The sequence below is a fragment of the Aricia agestis genome, chromosome 19 (genome assembly GCF_905147365.1).
Source record: "Aricia agestis chromosome 19, ilAriAges1.1, whole genome shotgun sequence".
Taxonomy (NCBI): Eukaryota; Metazoa; Arthropoda; class Insecta; order Lepidoptera; family Lycaenidae; genus Aricia; species Aricia agestis.
In genome coordinates, this window is record NC_056424.1 from 8319320 (window position 1) to 8339740 (window position 20421).

The 20421-nt window shown below is 38.4% G+C and overlaps 1 protein-coding gene across 2 annotated transcripts in view; it reads left to right on the plus strand.

The window, feature by feature from the left end:
* Nucleotides 1–19940, plus strand: part of LOC121736342 (tyrosine-protein phosphatase 69D) — a 35127-nt gene extending 15187 nt beyond the window's left edge. The window contains exons 5-26 of one of the 2 annotated variants that reach the window (XM_042127463.1): nt 237–416; nt 562–668; nt 1904–2048; nt 2629–2708; nt 3083–3220; nt 3512–3787; nt 4211–4335; nt 5041–5150; nt 6751–6878; nt 7276–7414; nt 8887–9072; nt 10320–10531; nt 10837–10940; nt 11648–11793; nt 12139–12330; nt 12731–12880; nt 13247–13442; nt 14034–14149; nt 17941–18072; nt 18489–18655; nt 19161–19296; nt 19529–19940. In XM_042127463.1, the coding sequence (XP_041983397.1) occupies nt 237–416; nt 562–668; nt 1904–2048; nt 2629–2708; nt 3083–3220; nt 3512–3787; nt 4211–4335; nt 5041–5150; nt 6751–6878; nt 7276–7414; nt 8887–9072; nt 10320–10531; nt 10837–10940; nt 11648–11793; nt 12139–12330; nt 12731–12880; nt 13247–13442; nt 14034–14149; nt 17941–18072; nt 18489–18655; nt 19161–19296; nt 19529–19600 (3237 nt within the window). In that variant the 3' untranslated portion in view covers nt 19601–19940. The remainder of the gene's footprint in view (nt 1–236; nt 417–561; nt 669–1903; nt 2049–2628; nt 2709–3082; nt 3221–3511; nt 3788–4210; nt 4336–5040; nt 5151–6750; nt 6879–7275; nt 7415–8886; nt 9073–10319; nt 10532–10836; nt 10941–11647; nt 11794–12138; nt 12331–12730; nt 12881–13246; nt 13443–14033; nt 14150–17940; nt 18073–18488; nt 18656–19160; nt 19297–19528) is intronic. The other variant, XM_042127464.1, reaches the window with a different exon arrangement.
* Nucleotides 19941–20421: the final 481 nt, after the last annotated feature.

Sequence of the window (20421 nt, forward strand, 5' to 3'; positions counted from 1 at the left end):
CTCGTATTCTTGTTTAAACGTAAAAAAAGAGGGAGGCTTCTCACTTCGATCTTCAACAACTTAGTCGTTTATGAACCAATATTAAATTTATTTTGAAAAGAAGATATATTTAAAGGTTGTTCATGACAAGAAAAATAATGTTTGATTTGAAGTTTCTTTTTGGCAGAAAGTATTTCTGATTATAATGATTTTTTTTCATACTTATAATCTATAATATATTGTCATGTTTCTTTAAGGTGTGCGCGTGTTCGGACTTCACGAAACGCTGCGGTCCCTGGTCTTCTGAGATGCAAGCGGCTACCCTGGATGGTATACCGGGGCGGCCAAGTAACGTTACAGTACATTGCTCCAGTAATTCCCTCAATCTCACCTGGTCACCACCGTTGAAGCCAAATGCGGAAATAAAGGGTTACAGTGTAAGTATTATTGTTCACACTGGCCGCTCATAACCTAAAAATTAGTCGTTATGTGATCAGTGGCTAGAAAACGATAAAATTTAATTTAGTCACCTTCTCAGTCTGTTCGAAGAAAGAATATATACCGTATTATAATATGTTTCAGATTGAGCTAACGGGCAATGCGACGTACAGAAACGAATTAGGTGATATAAAGCAAGATACTTGGGGTCCATTCGCAAAATTCACTACGAATGTTTCCAGGAGCATAAGGTAAAACATAATGATTCTTGACATTCAGATGCTTGTAAGCCCGGGCGCGCACTAGCGGCCAGGCCGCTGCGGCCATCGAGATAGATACATTAGTATGAAACCGTTATAGACCACGCGCACCTCACCGCACGCTGTCAAGCGGCCACACCATACTTTCGATGGCCGCCGCGGCCTGGCCGCTAGTGCGCGCCCGGGCTTAGTTTGTCACTTTTCACCGTGAGGACTTGAACAGTAATTTATATGGAATAGGAACGGCGCTCCTATAGTTTGTGCGTTTTATGATGATATGCGTGACACATTATAATTGACAATAGTAGGGAAGTTACCTAACAAAAATTAATCGATAGTTTAAAAATATCGAATCACTTCGTAAAAGAATTGCAATCGAAATTATCGATTTCGTACTGACATTTCAGTGGTGCCGGCGATTTAAAGATGGCCGCCCTTTTTTATCGATTTGATTTCGATTCAAAAGAGTCAATCTCTATTGACATAAGTTCCGTTTCATGCATATGACATTTTTCTATTTTTTTTTATGAAAGAAGGGGGCAAACGAGCAACCTGATGGAAAGCAACTTCCGTCGCCCATGGACACTCGCAGCATCAGAAGAGCTGCAGGTGCGTTGCCGGCCTTTTAAGAGGGAATAGGGTAATAGTGCCCTATTACCCTATTAGGTAGGGATGGGAAGGGGAGGATAGGGAAGGGAATTGGGCCTTCGGTAAACTCACCCACTCGGCGAAACACAGCGCAAGCGCTGTTTCACGCCGGTTTTCTGTGAGAACGTGGTATTTCTCCGGTCGAGCCGGCCCATTCGTGCCGAAGCATGGCTCTCCCACGTATTAATAATTTTTTATAAATATTTCGTAACAATAATTTTATACTCCTATTTCACAGTTAATATTTATAATTTTTATTAATAAGTTAGCATTTAGCATCTTTTCATTTTTATTCATTTACAATTATAGGAAACATTTGTTTTTGTAGATGAAATATAATTTATATCATTTTGATTTTTTTTTGTTTTCTTGTAAAAAAAACCGGTAGCAAGTAACATGAAAACTGTCACCCATATCATCTTAGAACGCACAAACTATAGTGGTAAATCATGACAATCCTTAACGTCGTTACCGTCATGGTGAGAAGTTTCAAATATTACACTCGGCCTACCAATATACGTCTCGTGAGTACTATAATATGGAATCTTCTTCTCATCTATTGATACGTGTTTTTACAGGCAAGACGACCTTCAGCCGAACACCAACTACACGATCCGCGTGATCGCGATGACGCGCACAAGACGTCGCGGGGAGGAGGAGACGCGGTACTGCAGCACCGCCCCCGCTCCGCCCGCCGGACCGCCCCGCCCTAGGTGGCGCAAGGTAATTGGTTATAAGAATAGCCTCCTAAAGCCCCTCACTAATACAGGGGCCGATCATTAATACGTGATCTTTTTTACCGACAACAAAAAAATAAGGTTATCAATTCGACCCGTATGTGTGTAATATTTCCAGAACTGCCCAGTTTTCGTATATTATATTAGTCTATATAAGCGTCTCAACAAATGTGCCAAATTTCAAGTGTATGTAATATGATATGTATGTACATATATTGTATGTATCATGTGTGTTACATACACACATGATACATGTTTTTATGTTTGTTTTCGCATATCTTCGGAAGTGCAAGTCCGATTTAAGTAATTCTTTTTTTGTTGTACTAGGTATTGCTTAACTTAGGGAACGCTGCAAGGTATAAATAGTCAGTACTTAAGATGCGACCCGGTCTCAAGACGCGGTTCGGCTCTGTGATTGGTCCAAATTTTGACAGGCAACCAATCACAGACCTTAACCGTGTCTTGAGACCGAGATGCATCTTGAGTACTGACTATTTATACCAGCCTTAATGTAGGGAGACTTTAAAAGTTATTAAATCGTATACAGAATTTTGGTTTATTTACAGGTGATAGAAGACGATAAATATGTCTTTACAATGAAACTGCCGAGAGTGTCTGAAAGGAATGGTCCAATATGCTGCTACAGGTCAGTATTCAAATGCTGAGAAATCGCCGAAAATATTGACTCTTCGAATTTCTTTAAAATATCAATTATTGTGTTTGTATACTCAGTTTCAATTCATTTGTTTGGATGTGATTAAAATGAAAACAATCTTGGTTATAATGTTACCGACTCAAAATGTCGCGTTTATAGTCTGTCAAAAAAGTGAACAAATTAAAAAGTGGCAAAATCATAGTGTCATCCCTTTCAAATCAATCTAAGAAAAAAGGGATGATACTACGATGTTGTCACTTTTTAATTTCTTTACTTTTTATGATAGATTATAACTGCGCGAACAAGAAAATCAATGGCAGACTAATTTTGTAGACATTAAATTTACATGGTGCGTTTACATGCAGAGTTTACATGGTGCGACTCCTACCGAATTCGGACTGGAACAATTTGCCGCCTCCGAAAGACATCGGTATCATTGACTACGAAGAAGCTCACGCGGTGCAGCCTGTACTGGGCGCCTACATTACTGACGTATTCTCCAAGTAAATAACTTTTTATAAATTATTTTATTAATTTGACAGATTTGACAGATTCGCAAGACGTCTGACGCAGTTGAAATCTGTCAAATCCATACAAATTTAGAAATGCATCTACGCGTCGCGTTGCGGTCTGAATCAACCCTAATAAGTAAGGCCCTCGAGATATAAAAAAATAAGCAACTGCTATTATTCTGATAAAAAAATACTGTAAAAATAAAGTTACTCTCGTAAATTCCTGACTCCTTATAGAATATTTCGTATTAATTATTGCGTGTTCATATTCCTCATTTCCAGTGACAAATTCCCGTCCGAATCGGAACTGGTGATAGGCGACGGGAAGTCCATGTACGATAAAGACGATCCTTCCATCAACCGGGAGTCCTGTAGACGTTGTCTACGGAAACCTAAACGCCACTACGAGATCCCCCGGCCGGCTGTCACCACTACCACTCAGGCTACCACCACCAAGGAGGACGATCTGTTCTTCGACGAAATTGATACCACCGAAGACCCAATTGTGGAGTTGGAGGAGAAACGAGAAAGGAGATCGTACGATTTGGATGGTGAAAGGTAATTCAAATATGAAAATTTGAACTAATTAATCTTTTGTTTGTGTTGTATACTATATAGCATAAGGTATACACTATTTATGTTATATTTTTTCAATTTACCGTATAAATAGATTTGCGGTTATTAAAACTATTGTTCTTCATAAAATCTTGTTAAATGCTATATGCATCATCCTAACAACCGTGTTTGAGTTGGAGTAAAAATGATTTATACAAAAGTGCCTCGTATTTTATCACTCGCTCAAACATTATTATATCAAATCAAAATATTAGCAAACACAAGGCATGTTGTATTTCATTTTTCATTGGAACACATTTCATCCATAAAAAAAACTCTGCTGTATGTAATAATTATGTTCCATTTTATTAAATGTGATTCTGTTGGTGGATCAATAAATTATCTACTAACTTTATGTTTTCCTAGGGACTACATGAAGAATCCAATGATGATGGACAAGCTGATCGAGGTGGACGTGAAAGAGGAACTGCAAATACGCGACGGCCTGCTCGACCCCAACGCCAACTATACGCTGTTCGTGGAACTAATACGTATGTGACGTCACTCTATACACGCAAATAACGTCGATATACACAAAATTGCGTATTGTATGTGACATGCAAATTAGTACTCACTTCCCTCATATATGTACATATGTCAGTAATGATTAATTTGACTGAACAGTTGGAATTCAGAACGCGTTTAACCTTGGCTTGACATATTATGGGAATGTTATTTTGTAGTTTTGTTATACCGATAGCATATTGTTGTAAGATTATACAGCATGACTTGTGTGACATGTTCAATACTCGAGGACGTGATATTTGGCTATTATAATATTAGTTGAAAAAAAAAAAATCAATTGATCACTGAGTAAATATAGCTTAAAGTTAAATAATTATTTACCCAACGCATGGACACCGCGCGCGGGAGGGGTAGCGCGCGGCGCGGGGCGCATGCCGCCGCGCTAGCTGCATAGTAATTTACTAAGTGTCCATGATTCATTTATTTAAAGAGAAATTTGGTCAAAAATTAAGTACCTAATTTTATTACATAATTATAATGAGAATCGAGTACCGAGTACTCTCCTTAAGTATCTATCATGTCTCACCAGTCATGCTGTATAGCAGAATCGATATACAGAGATTTTAATAACCGTATGCTCGCTGTTATGGAACAGGTTTGGAGCAGTACGCAGTATCTAGACACGGGGTAGCGTGACAAGCCATGTTCGTAACATAATGCTCTGTTTACAGCTGGATCGGAGCTAGACGAGCCGCTATACAGCGAATACTTGCACGTGCTGTCTCCAGCTGCTAGCCCCGTCGCCACTACCGGTACCACGCCTTTGGAGCTAGCTCTCATGGTAAAGTATTGTTTATTACTGGAGTTCCCAATCTTTTTCAGCCAACGGCGCAGTAACAAATTTTGTATTATGTCACGCCGCCCTACCCTAGCTAGTTATTTGAAAATGATACAGCCAATTTGATGTTGAATATAAAGCTCACGTGAAATATTAAAAAATAAATAATAACTTAACACACTTGCCCGTAATACTAATAGGCATTTGTGTTCAACGATGTTGATATGATCATTTTATTCTGCTGCTAAAGAAAAAGAAAGCGGACCTCCAATAGTACGCTGCGTAATCCATCTATCAGTCTGGGTTTGCGCCCGTCACGTTCGGACGCGCTCCGTGTTACGATCTCTTTGACGTCAATTTTCATTTCGTATTTGCGAGTTTTTTTTTGTTTCCGAGTTTAAATATTTGTAATAAAGATAATAATATAATGACTGCTGGCCATTTAGCCGAAACTTTTTCGTTTTCGCTTCGTTATAGAATCGCCGATCAAAATGTATGGAAATGACACTAGACGAGTCGAATGTCAACGTCATATTAACGAACGCTTATGTCAATTCCATACATTTTCATCGGCGATTCTATAACGAAGCGAAAACGAAAAGATTTTGGCTCACCCCCCTGAACTTCTTGCTATTAAGGAATCACTAACTTATGTTAATAACTTGAACAACAATAACAGTATAGTTATTTTATCAGACTCGAGAAGTGCTCTCCAACACCTTCGTCGGTGCGCCACGAAGCAACGTGGCTCTCCGATAGCCTTCGAAGCTTTGGATTTACTCCGGCATGTTTCTGGAAAAGTTTCAATTAAACTGCAATGGGTTCCTGCCCATGTCGGTTTAATTGGAAACGAAACTGCGGATGCGCTTGCCAAGAGTGCAGTTATGGATGGTCCCGTGGTCTGTTCTAAACCTTTTGTAAATGAGCTTCGTCATCAGATTAAGGAGAAGGCGCTCGAGAAATGGGAATACCATTTCGGCGAGGAATTCCAAAGAGGTGTTGGAGTTTGGTACGGAACCATCCAGAATAAACCAGTATGGGAGCCTTGGTTTATTTCGTGTAATTTATCGAGAAAGTTGTTGGTGTCAGCCTTTAGATTACGTTTTGGACACATTCCAGCAAACAAATTTTGTCACTTGGTTGGAATTAAGCCTTCGCCTAATTGCGATGTGTGCGATAAGCCCGAAGACCTGTATCATGTTTTGCTGGAGTGTGCTCGGACTGCAGAGCTAAGATCAAGGCTCTTAGGTGACTTTGACTGCCTGCACAATGGACGGATCAATAGTGTACTTTCGGAGCCGTTGTCCCCAGAGGCAATAAAATTATATAGTTATTTGGATCTTTCCCTTATGTAGGGAACACTGTATTCACCTATGAGGCTGACATTAACACTGAGTGTTAAAAGCCTCTGTAAATTAAAAAGATAAAAAAAAAACATCTATCATTATCTTTCTAAGTAAGAGGGTAAAAAACTGGTTACGCTACCTACACAATATTTTGTCTTTCTTTCTAGTGACTTTCCCGACAGAGTTGAAAAATGCTATATGTTTTTTTCCTTATGTAAATATTTTATTATTAAGTGGGTATATGTTTTGTCTTACAGTCGGTGTGCGGTATCGCAAGTCTTGTGGTGGTGGTAATGATCGGTCTGTGCGTGGTGCAGGCGCGCCGCTCTCGCAAGCTGCCGCCGCACGCGCATCTCGAGATGAACCCCATACAGGCGGCGTTAAGGTATAGTGAAACTATTTTTTTGAAGGTGATAATTTTCGTTTTTCTTTATTCATGAAAGACTAGGTAAGATTTTTTTATTCTCATTAAAATAGCGTCTGTACGAGTTCAATATGAGTGCATTGTGAGATTGACAAAACAGTGCCCTCTCGTTAAAGGAGCGTCTGTACGAGATCACAGTACAGTGTGAGATCGCACAGCATCGTCTCACTTTACGGAGTGACGATTGCTTTAAAAGTCCAGCGTGATCTAAGACGAAAAAATTGGACTCATAAAAATTGGTCATACGTAGTTAGCCACATCAGTGAGAGACAAACTGGCGAGAAACTTCAAACGCTCATTTCAAAAGTTTACATAATACGTAAGAAATTGAAAAAAAAAAACAAAAAATCTTCCACAGATACGTAGTGGGCCATATTGGTGGACGTCAAACGGGCGGGGTGCCGCCCGAGTTGCCGCCGATCCCGCGCGACCGACTCGCCGCCGCGTACGCTGAGCGACAACTAGATTCCGACTATGGGTTCCAGAAAGAGTTCGAGGTAGATACTACTTTAAATGCCTTACTTTTTAATTATTTTTAACCGACTTTTAGTTATGCAGGGAGGTTTTAAGAGGATATAGGGGCAGAAAAGAGTGGAGAGTTATTAAAGATACAATATATAAAAATAAAGTTTAATGTGGTCGTATGTATGCTACTTTATTTTCTATAATGAATCTGTTTTGCTATAGTAGGTGGCATACGGCCACGGCTATCCTTTAAACATTTCCATATCCCTATAAACTGTTTTCTTGTTTCATAGTTTTTAGAGCGTGTGTAGAAAAACTAAAAGCCTAGTCGGGTTTTAGTTTTTTAAACTTTATTTTTATTTCAATTATTTTGGGGCTAAGATTCACTTGATAAATTACGGAATATCAAGGCCCTTCTAATAGTACTGCAGTGGTCTTATTCTGATAAGTAGTAAAGAAGCTATGAACGAAAAGATGTGATATTTTTTTACTCTGTATGTTTTGTCCGCTAGAGGACAATAACCCCATATAGCCTATAACCATTGGACAATTAAGACGCTTCTAATGATATGTCATTTGTCGAAATTGATAAGTGGTTTAGAAGTTACGAGGGAACAGATGAACATACATATATACATACATACATAGCCTGTCAAAATCACAACCCTTCTTTTGCTTTGCCGTAGTCGGGTAAAAATATTAAGCTGATTTGTTGAATAATTATAATTTGGGAATATAAAATAATATATGAGAATTGATTATTTTCAAGCGATATTTAGACACAGATAATATTGTTGTACGAGTTCAAAATCGGCAAAACAAGATAAAGTAGTGACGACATATTTTTTTCTATGACTATGATGTTTGACGATAAAAATTACTGCGATTCTTTGAATAAAGTCTTGTATATTTCAGTCTTGTAAGTAATATTTTTCATACGAGGTAAAACCAATATCAATAAAATATTAGTATAGTAGCAACTAGTTATTTGTGCTTGCATCAAGCATGTGTGTCTGACATTAATAACATAAAAATAACGGGCCAAATATTCGCTTGGTATTTCTTTTTAACATCATGATGCATCTTGCATGTTTTGTAAAGGTCATTTTGTGTAGTTTTCTATAAGTGTTGTTTGTGTTTAAATTTACTTTCGTCGCGGCCAATCAATCTTATTTAAGTTTAACATTACTTTGTTAAATAATAATTATGTTGTTTTTTATGCATTTAAAAACGTTTTGTAATATCATTTTGTGTCTCGCTACCATTCTTTCATTCTAACATGCATCTAATACATAAATGTCAAAATTGTTGGGCGTATCCAATAGATTATCGCAAGGGTAGAAAAACCCTCAAATACAAAATTACTTTTTTCAAACCAAAAGGTTCTTGAACTCTCAAGTCCAAAACTTGGCTATGCCCATATTGTCAATAAACCATTTAACCATAATATAATATAGTGTTGTGCTTTACGTGTGATTAATTTTAACATCGTCCAACGATCAAGTTGTTGCAGATGCTGCCTGAGTGCTTCCCCGATAGAACCACACACGCTTCAGAAGCCAGGGAGAACCAACCGAAGAACCGATACCCGGATATTAAAGCGTACGACCAAACCCGGGTAAAACTCCAACCGATCGACGGCATACCCGGGTCCGATTATATCAACGCCAACTATGTTATGGGATATAAGGTTGGTGAAATACGTCTATAATGATGATGAAGTAGTCTATCCGATGGTCATGTTATATAAACAAACTTTTTACTCAATTAAGAATAACTTTAGTTGCATATACAGCCAAATATAGTTTTGCGCTACAACGATTCGGAATAAAAAAATAATAATTTAAATTTCTTTGAATAATGGTCGCGAAGAAAGAAGACATTTTTATTAAGGGCCCTTCCACTTTCTTTTTTGGGCGCTGTCGACGCGCGTTTTTGGTGCGCGCTTCATTTGCGCGTTTTCACCGCGTTTTGGCAGATATTACACGTTTTTTGACGGAAATGAAACGCGCGTTTGTATCGATACAAACACAAGATGAACGCTAATAAAACGCGATTCGCGCCTTTGTATCGATACAGACGCAAGTTGAACGCTATTGTAACGCGCTTTGAACACGCGTTTGTATCGATACAAACACACTGCGACTCAGTGGGGAACGACGGGTGGAGAAGGAGCGCACGCGCCGTGTCCCCCACCGCGACATGATCGCGATATAAACGCGATACACACGCTATACAAGCGCGCGGTTGCAGCACGTCTTAGTTGCGTTCGAAAAACGTGCGTTTGTATTGATACAAAAATAAGGGTCGTGTGTAAAGGTATTAAAACGTGTCGGCTCCCTTGCGTTTGCTGAGCGTTCAACTTGCGTTTATATCGATACAAACGAGCTTAAAAAAACGTCGTGTGGAAGTGATTACACTTCAGTATATTAATATTGACTCGCAAGTCTCACACGAATATTTTTCTATTGCGTTTTGACCTGTATGTAATAGTAGTTATAAATATGCAAATTAAAAAGTAAAGTAGGTATCAAAAATCACTTCCCCCATGTAACTTGTGATGTCTGCTTTCCCCGCTTACCAAAGGACCCCGCAGACACATCTCAGGTATAGCATGACTAATGTTCTCATTGTATTGTTTACCTTTGTCACTTTTCTGTTTTAATAAGATTTACAACTTATTGTGACTTTGTATGTACAAGAAAGGTAAATGTAACAGCTATAGTTTTTTTATTAGCTGTAGAAGACCTATAAGTTATAGTATCATAAACTTTTTTTGACTTGACCTCCAAGGTTACTCAATGAATCACACATCAAGAATTAAAGTTACTAACATCTTTTCAGCTATAAAATCAGCCATATTAAATTCTACTAATTTGTCGTCTAATTTGACTAAACTTTCTTGCATACTTATGCCCTGCGTGTCCCATCTTTTAGGAGCGAAAGCAGTTTATCTGCGCCCAAGGTCCAACAGACACCACGGTCAACGACTTCTGGCGCATGATATGGGAGCATGGGCTGGAGCTGATAGTGATGTTGACCAACCTGGAGGAGTACTCCAAGGTGAAGTGCAGCAAGTACTGGCCCGATGAGGTGCGGGGGGTGCGAGCGTTCGGCAATATCACCGTGCACCATGTGTCTGAGAAACGGTGAGTTTTATACTTTGTGTGGTTTGGTTTAATATCCTGTCAACTTATTAGCTCGTGTAGGACGTTTATGGCTATTAATTTTTGTTCTGGATAGATAAAAAATGCTAACTTAATAAACGCGTACGCAGTTTTGCGTCCGTGCGTGCGTCGTGTACGCGCATGACTTATATACAACGTATTTTTTTACGTAACGTAGCGAAAATGATTTAGCATTTTTAAACGCATATATTTTCAACAATAAGAAGCTTCTGATTCGTTTATAGCTTTATTTACCGTAGTAAACATAACACGTTCCTTTGTTTCAGGTATTCTGATTATATAGTTCGAGAGCTGAAGATTTCAAAACAACCACTGAATTCTGATGGTCAACCTATTGTTGAGAATAACGGAATAGCAAAGAGAAACGGAGGTATTACGACAGCTTATTATGTTTGTTATTATCAAAAATATGATGTAAGAGGACATCAGACAACTTATGGAGAAGAGGCGAAATTTTTAATACTTACACAAATTATAAGTTCCTCAATGGAACTGGCATTGGCCTTCACATCGAGCAAATAAGAACTCTATAAGTTTACCTGCTTACTAGGCTATGTAAAAAATCAGGTTTACAAACAAGAATAAAACAAACATACTATTTTATAATTACTTGTTACAATAGCTGCAGCCGTGGGTGCCAAAATAAAGAAGTTAGGATAGTGTAACAAACTTCTCTAATACTAATGTTCATTTTTGTGAGAAAATAAACATTGTGTGATCGCACATTTATCAGCACGCACACGCCGAACGCGTTGCATTTTAGAATCCGTTGTATGTAATGATGTGAAATCTCGCACACTCGTCCGCACCGCACGCGCCGCATTTCGTGTACTATGCGGTGCGTCAGTGGCGGCCTTTGCCCATCGCGAGGCCCCGAGCGGAAGGTCTTTGCGAGGCCCTGGGTGGCAGGTCTATGCGTGGCCCTTTGTCTTACGAAAAAATACCTTGCGAGGCCCCTGCGAGAGCGAGGCCCTGGGTGATTGCCCTGTTCGTCACCTCCTAGGGCCGCCACTGCGTACGGTGCTGACAAATGTGTGACCAGCCATAACCAATTTCTAATTCGCTGTCTTGTCCTAGATTGCGCGGGTCTCGGCGACAGCAGCGCCCCCACGTCGCCGCGCGAGGCCAAGTGCGAGACGCGGCTGGTCCGCCAGTACCACTTCCTTATGTGGAAGGACTTCGCGGCGCCGGAGCATCCGCATTCTATACTCAAGTTCATCAAGGTAATAGAAGTGCCACGGGACTTTTGTAGATATTTTGATTGTTTTATATGTCTCACGTTTAGACTACCTGTACCTGTAGCCAACAAAATAAATTGAATCAAATTCATGCTGAAATCATCTCGATGTTATAATCGCGTTTATACGTTTTGAACCCGTTCAGTGTGCATTGAACGCGTTCCATTTATTTGGTAAAATCGCCCCCTAAACTACAGTATTCACCAAACTTAACACGATTTGAAAGACGCCCGATGCACTGATATACACTTAAAAACGTGCACAGATATTAACGGACAATAATTACAATTCAAATTCAATTGATTATAATTTTACTATTATTATTTCTAGCGTGTAAACGAGGCATGGTCGGGTGTGGTGGGCCGTCCTGCAGTAGTCCACTGCTCCGCCGGCGTCGGTCGCACTGGCACGCTCGTGGCGTTGGACTGCCTGCTCGAGCAGCTTAAGACGACGGGCTCGGTGGCGGTCTTCAACACCGTAGCTGAACTCCGGCGGCAGAGAAACTTTTTGGTGCAGTCCCTGGTTGGTAAACTTTTTTGTGGATGATGGCATGTTCCTATCACTATAATTGCTGTTGGCAAGTAGCCCTTGTCAGTAGTTTCAACTCAAGCTCTTCTGTTCTGTGTATCCTGTAGAAGGCTGAAATCTAAAACTAGTACTACAAGGATCTTTCAACGCGTGGCTAAAATGACAACTAATCCAGCTATGTTGTAAACTTAATCACAATCAACGCCAACCAAGAATCTGTAGAAGGCTGAAATCTAAAACAAATATTGTAAATGCACGCTGATGTCATTTTAAATTACAGCTGTTTCACATCTACGTCCCCCTCTCATTGTCATCCATGCATGATCTTTGTAGCACTGAAATGAACCTAAAACACGTAAAATCTTAACAAACTTTGTTTACTCTCGTGTCACAGAAACAGTACGTGTTCGTGTACCGCGCGCTAGTGGAGATGGCTCACTACGGCGACACGGAGATCCCGGCGTCGCGGCTCAAGAGCTCCATCGACCGCCTGCGGAACACGCCAGAGGGTGCCGACAAGTGCCTCATGGAGCATGAGTTTGAGGTATATTTAACACTTGTATACTAAATACTACAGGTACTAAATTTCGCAGAAAAAGGCAGACAAATTTTGATAGTAGCCTTACACTACATCTCTTTTAGTTTTGCTATTTCAGTACAACGATTAGGTATATAGGTCTCAGTTTAACAGAATTGGTGTAAGACGTTTGGCGTCATCAAATTTTCTACCTGTTCAATGAATAGTGTTTATACACGTTGTCATAAAATTGCACGTACACGATTAATGTAACCTCTTACATTACTTATATCGTTTGTCTATAAAAACTCTATAATCCGGATGAAACACATTACATTTAGATTTCAGACTGTTTAAACATCCATTTCATAAATAATTTTCACAATTCCATAGAAAATGATGTCCCCGCCCGTCGCCGAAGTTGGCAAGTCGTGCGTAGCGGGAGGGGCGGGCGCGGGCGCGGGGGGCGAGGAGCTGCGTGCACGCAATCGCAGCGCCAACTGTCTGCCGTACGACCGCAACCGCGTGATCCTAGCGCCGCTGCCCGCGCGAGACTACTCCACGTATATCAACGCGTCTTTCATAGAAGGTATTGCTAAGTTAATTTTATCTGTCATTTGAAAGGGCTTATCTCACGAACTACTTGAGCAATTTTTATGTTATTTGGCACACATAAGAAGTAGACCACGTGAAGGATCATAGGCTATCGATTTTAATCATTTTTTCAGTGGCTATATATTATATTTTATACCCGTGCGACGCCGTGGCGGGTCGCTAGTTCAGAAAAATAAATGTAGGGGGTTTCGGGGCCGATAAATCGATCTAGCTAGGAATCATTTTTAGAAAATGTCATTTTATTCGTGTTTTAATACCGAGCTAAGCTCGGTCAAATAGATTATACAATTATTCAATAACATATAAATTATGTATGTTATTGAATAATTGTAGTACTATTATTGAATGGTGTTCATTTGTCTTGTGTTCGCTCAATATTTATGCCAAGATTTGCCGTCGGTTTTTGACATACTGTTGTTAAAAGTAGGCCTGTTTTTATAAAATACCTTAATCATTTGTTAAGAGATTTGGGAAATAGGTCATTGTGTTTTAGAATCTTAATACTAGGAGTTCTTATTTTATATTTAGGCATTGGTCTTCTATAGCAGGTATTGTTTTTTTGCAGCTTACGACAACTCAGAAGGATTCATCATCACGCAAGATCCTCTGCCAAACACAATCATGGACTTCTGGCGGATGGTGTCAGAACACAACGTCTCCACGATTGTAATGTTAAGCGAGGTAAATAAATCTCCCTTGTTCTGGGTTCTATGTTGCATAATTGAAAACTTTATTTATTCGGTAGCAATTAATAATTTGGCTTTAAATTTTTATAGCCAAATTATTAATTGATGTGACATTTTTAGCACTAATGCCTTATATAGCACGAATAAAGGATTAATAAACTTATAAATTATCTTTTTAGCTTACAAAAATACCGATTGAAAAGCCCTAAAAACGTTATTCAAAACTTACGTATTTAATGTTAAATCCACGTGTTTGAGGCATTCTTTGACCATTCTTATGGTTTATTATTTAGCGGAACCACAAAACTCAACAATATCTGGCATTAAATGTTCACTAATAACCTTTTTTAACACTTTTTTTACATGAAATATGCAGACCGACTCCTTTGTTATGTCCTAGTAAGTAGGACATTATATTACACGCTTTTGACGCTTATACACCGATATAAGGCTCTCTCCAGTCTATAGTACCTCAATGTATTTATAATGTACTAGCTGTTGCCCGCGACTTCGTCCGCGTGGACTTCAGTTTATAGCGCGCGATATCAACAAAATTGGTGTCAAAAGCTTTTATAAAAAAAACCCTGGTACCCCTTAAATCAAAACAGCTGTGCAGTGTGCACATAATATTTCATTTTTTTAAATTAAACTTTATATTTTATGCCAAATTTTAAAGCTTATTTAGCCCCCCAATTACACAACTTCACCCATAAACTATTTATCATCGATAGGTTGATAGGACGTCACTGTATATACAGGGTGTAATAAGACCACTTCCGATAACTTTGGGGTATGATTATACTACATTTTCTGATTACGAATATGTATTTTTTTTTAATTTTTTTTTTAATTTTTTAAATTTTTTATTCTTTATTTTTTTATAATTAAAACCCTTTAAACATGATAATAAACCACATAGAAAAATATTTTAAAATATTTTTTTAAATTTTATTATTTTTACCCCAATAAGCATTTGCAAGCGCGCGGTCAACGATCTCGTGTTCCGAGTACAAACCCGAGAACGTTGACCGCGTTAATCAGCTGTTAGCTCCGGCCTACGCACGCTAAGTCGAAAGGTCGTATGCGACGAATGACGATACACTACGAGTTACGACAGAACACACAGAAACCCTAATGTATGTGGTGTCTTTTCAATTTCAAACCCATGAAGGTCGCCATGACGTGGAACTTAGAACTCTGACCTCTGACCTCTCATCTAAGCTACTTGCAGTGTTAAGAGTTTAATGGTAGCTCATGTAGAAAACTGTAAGAAACTGTCTGTGCATGTGTAACAACTTACGACAGTATGGCAAACTTCTAAGATTATTAGACTAGTTAAAAAGTTCATCGTAAGTAACGAAACCTATGCGGATGAACTGTTTATCCGCAATCGTCACTTATCAATCGAAATAACAGATGATACACGAAAAAACCTCATACATAAAACTGGCAATTAACTTACGTGAAAAATGTTGAGTTCAAGTGTTCTTACTTCTTTATCCATTTTGAAAATAATCCTTAACATCAAGCAATAAGACCAGTCACCACCAAAAACGTCAAAAACACTTCACGTTAACGAAATGTATCACACCACAAAGTATTTTATTACAACTGAAATAATAATCAATTATTAACACTTTACACAATTCTACACGTTTGTATACTTGAAGTAATTGTTAAAAAATCAAACTTATCTCCTAACAACTCTAACAACCTATTACCTCAATGCTCAAATGGCTACTAAATTAAAAAATCTATTTTAATTTTTGAAATAATGTTCGTCGTGTATCGACTTTCGGAAGTAGTCAAAAGACACCGAACGGCGGCTTGCTTTGATCGCGGCGCCGACAAAGCGTGCCGCTCTGCAGGTGCACGACGCACGTGTCGCTAATCCATTTCAAGGACAATCTAAGTGTTGTACCCTATAAATTCAATACTATTTAGTCGATATTTAAATATCCATTAAATAATAAAAATTATAACTATTATTTAGTAGATCTCATCTCATTTTTTAAATTCGATACCTACATTACCGTGATAAAGTGATTGTTATACCGTGGTACGCGTTATGCGCGTCTACGTATGCGCGTATAAGCGTCTACGTACCAATGAAAATAATTTAATAATACTTACCTAATTAATTAAATAACTTTTAATTATTGTCGCTTTTCTTAATATTGAGTAGGTATTTGTTTATTTTTAGTTTGACAGTAATCAATACGTAATCGTATGTAAAACAATTAATACGATTTATCGATAAAAAAATTATCGATTACTCAAAATATTCACATTGCACAGGGATACATCCCTATTATTTTACAAAGTTTTTTCTTCAATTTTGTTCAGTCGGCTGTCTAACACGCGCCGTGCTGGTGTAGGTACTGTGACGTTTTTGTTTAAGTTTTGTAATTTTACGTTTAGATGTTGTCGTATTACTTGTTTTGTGTATTGTTAACTATTTTTTTTATGTTTGTAATTAATAACGGGCCGTGACAAGATACGTCCGATGAATGTGCGATGCTTTAAGGAACAGGTGAACATCGTCGTCGATAGACGATAGTGCGGTTTAAACAGTGCAATAAAAAATGTTTAAAGAATTGGCATGTCTCCTGTAATTACTTTTGTTAAGCGTTGAGTAACTCTGCAATCTACATCGAGTTAGATGGATCATGGAGCACAGTTCGAACTGCATTTCATAAAAGCAGACAGCTGATCACAGGTCAGTGAACATGTTATCACGTATGTTTTCCATTGATAGGTATTGATAGGTGCAGTAGGTAACTGTGTATGTATTTTTACAGATGTGTAAATCGGATGATGATCGGATGTGAATTATGATTTCTTTTCCTTTTTGGCCGGAAGTAAAAACTGAGTATTTTTGAGTAAAAACCTGAGAAACGGTAATTAATAAATTGTAACATTTTGTTTAATCGTGAAAACTATTGTAATTTAATAATCATTACAATATTGGTGGTTTAATCACTACCTACGGCCTAGGGTATAGGGCACACCACGATCAGCTGTTTTGTCTTAACTCATGACTAGCGCAGAGCCGCGCGCGCGGTATTCGGCGCGGGCGGCGCGGGGGGGGCCGGCACGGCCCGGGGTTTCATTCATTGGCGGCGGGCGATATTATCGCGCATTAACTACACGCATTATACATTGCGTGTTGAAAATTTTGACTATTTCAAAAACTGGCGATTACATGAAAATTTCTTGCACCAATGGATATATCTCATGCCCTATAATAACCCCACGAAGTTATCGGAAGCGGTCTTTTGACACCCTGTATTATATAATATAAAGTACTTACTTATTAAATAATGCAAAAAAGAAATAACAATCGAAAAAAACTTAAAATATGATGATATCTTATAGAAAGATGTTGGGCAAGCGTTAGCGCGATGTAAGAGACGCACGGTGCCATCTAGTATGAATGTTTGGAACTTACTTAATTTGAACAAATTTTCGTATTTTCACCCCCTTACAACCCTTTTCTCCAGTAAGAAAAGTAACCTATGTCCTTTCTCAGGCTTTAGACTATCTGTATACAAAATTTCATTACAATCGGTTCGGTAGTTTTGGCGTGAAAGCGAGACAGACAGACAGACAGACTGACAGACAGATACTTTCGCATTTATAATATTAGTACAGATTTGATTGGCTTCTGCCCTTTGATCTCTCGCTATAGTCCTAATATATTATGGTCAGTATAATATTGTTGGCATAAAGTCTGTATTTGTAACTTTTGTGATGATTAACATTATATTATATTTTACTACTCAGCTTGGTGAGGGCAAGTGTCCACGGTACTGGGACGACGGCACGGCGCAGTACGAGCACATCTCCGTACAGTACGAGGAGAGCGAGTCATGCCCGTACTACACGCGTCGACAGTTCCGTGTTACTAACACCAAGGTAATAATTGTCAACATTATGACGCGGTAATATCCAAAAACCTGTATGAACTGGTGTCCTAGGAAGACGACCATACGAAACCACATACTAGTTCATTTGTGACGATTGAAACGATTCAACGATGGAAGCGCAAAGCATGAAAACTTGTATATCGAGTACCTTAGGGCCATGCTTTGCGCCTAGTCGATATAAGACTGGTTGTATGACTTAAATTCAGCTACGATCTTTCTCGATCGACATCGCGATGACTAAACGTCCATTTTCGACCCTATAGTTACAAATTAAGGCACTGTACGGTCAATGCGTTAATGTAATAATTTAATTTACCTATAAACCTTGGTTTGGCGAGGTTTAAATGTCTTTTCAGTTTCTTGAAATATATGCAGTTTATTATAATACTTTTTTTTCATACATAGAACGGTTCATGGCGGTGCGTCCGTCAACTACAATACCAGGGCTGGCCGACGGCGGCGGGCCACGTGCCCGAAGTAACACGCGGGCTCGCCGAGCTGGCCGAGATTGCCGCGCCGCTCGCCGAGCCGCTCGCGCACGCGCCGCGCGACCCTCTGCTCGTGCATTGCCAGTGAGTGGAACTTTTTTTCTTAAAAACTGTGTTGATGATGCAGTTATAAGTTGACATTGTCACTTTCACATAAATTTAGTGGAAAGCAGCAAAGTTGTTTAAAAACACATCAGTCTAAAATCTGCACAATGGACCTAAGAGTCCAATGGATTACAAAGTCTTAGACGCATCCGATTCAATATGTATGTATCTTATGCGCGGGAATTGTAATAATCATTTATTTTGTCGTTTGTACACCACACCAGTTGCTTACACCAGAATATTTTTTGTAACAGACATAGGAATGGTTTTCGAAATCTCTTTAGTAATTTTGACGTGAAAAAGCTATTTGAAACAATTTATCAAATAGCATAACGCATAAAGGTAACAGCACATTTATCAGCAAGTACGCGCCGTAACGCGTATGCGCCGCCTTTCATGAATTATGTGGTGCGTTCGGCTTGTATGGTGCTGACAAATGTGCGATCAGCTTAAGATAGAACTATTAACAAAATGATATCCCCAGCTATGGTACGGAGCGGTCGGCCCTGTTCGTTGCGCTCTGCATCCTGATCTGGCAACTACGCATCGAGCGGCGAGTCGACGTCAATGCTGTCGCACGCAAAGTGCGCTCGCAGCGTGCACGCACCATCGACACATTCGTACGTACACTTTTATTTATTACTGATAAAATAAAAGCTTTTAAAAATATACAATTGATAGGCTGTATTTTTTTTGTTCTTCTCTCTTCTTTTAAATCTTTATCTGGCTGTTAGAATAGCGACGGTGTGAACTTTCGTGACGTCACTACTGAGTCGTTAGTGCGAGTACACTTTACTCAGTATAGGTAGTTGCGTAAATTTTTTAATCATCATTATTATTTTTCGTTTACAGTTGCAGTATGAATTCCTACACCGTGCCATACTCAACTACGCGGAGTTACACAACCTACTGGAGGACAGTTAAGTGCGTTTGTGTGTACGCAATACCTATATTGAAACTCATGTCCTCCAAGGTGCGCCTTGGACTTGAAATCACACTTGCCTAAGCTTTATTCGTAACTTTTGGCGTTGATTTTACTTCCCTGAAACTATTAAGGTCTTTTGTTACTTTTTATAAGCTATCATGTAAAAATAGATAAGTGAAAATCTGCCATAATGTATTATTAATAATTTTGACTGAAATTTTCGATTCAATCTTTATAGTTCTATCGATTTGTGAATCTATATCTGACTTTGCTACTTGTTTTCTAGTTCTGTAAAATTGACTGTACTGTTTAGTATTAAATGTTTAATTTGGCAGTAAGGTATGTTTATTTGCATCTAGAAAGTTAATAATTTCTTTCGCGAAAGATCACATTTTATTTTCTAATTATTATTATTAATTTTCATCGTTTTACGATTTTTTTTCTTTAGTTATTTCCATAAAACGCGATCTTAAGCTTAGCGTTTAGGTAGCTAATATAGTATCTATATTTATTTTTTATTTTTCTCAAAATTCTTCTATGTTTATTGCATTAGAAACTTTATTAGATATAACATTAGGCACTTTTGTACGTTTTGTATTTTTTATACTTTGTTATAATATTGTATAGGATACTTATTAATATATAGAAACACAAAAATTTATAATGCCCTTTGGTTTTTCATATGTTTCATAGAGTAGTAACACTAGGTTATAATTTTGATTCCACCTGTACAAATATAGCATTTCTATGTCCAAAAGTAGATAAGATCTGAAATCATATTCTGAGGTGATAAAAATCTGAAAAACTTTTATAAAAGTAA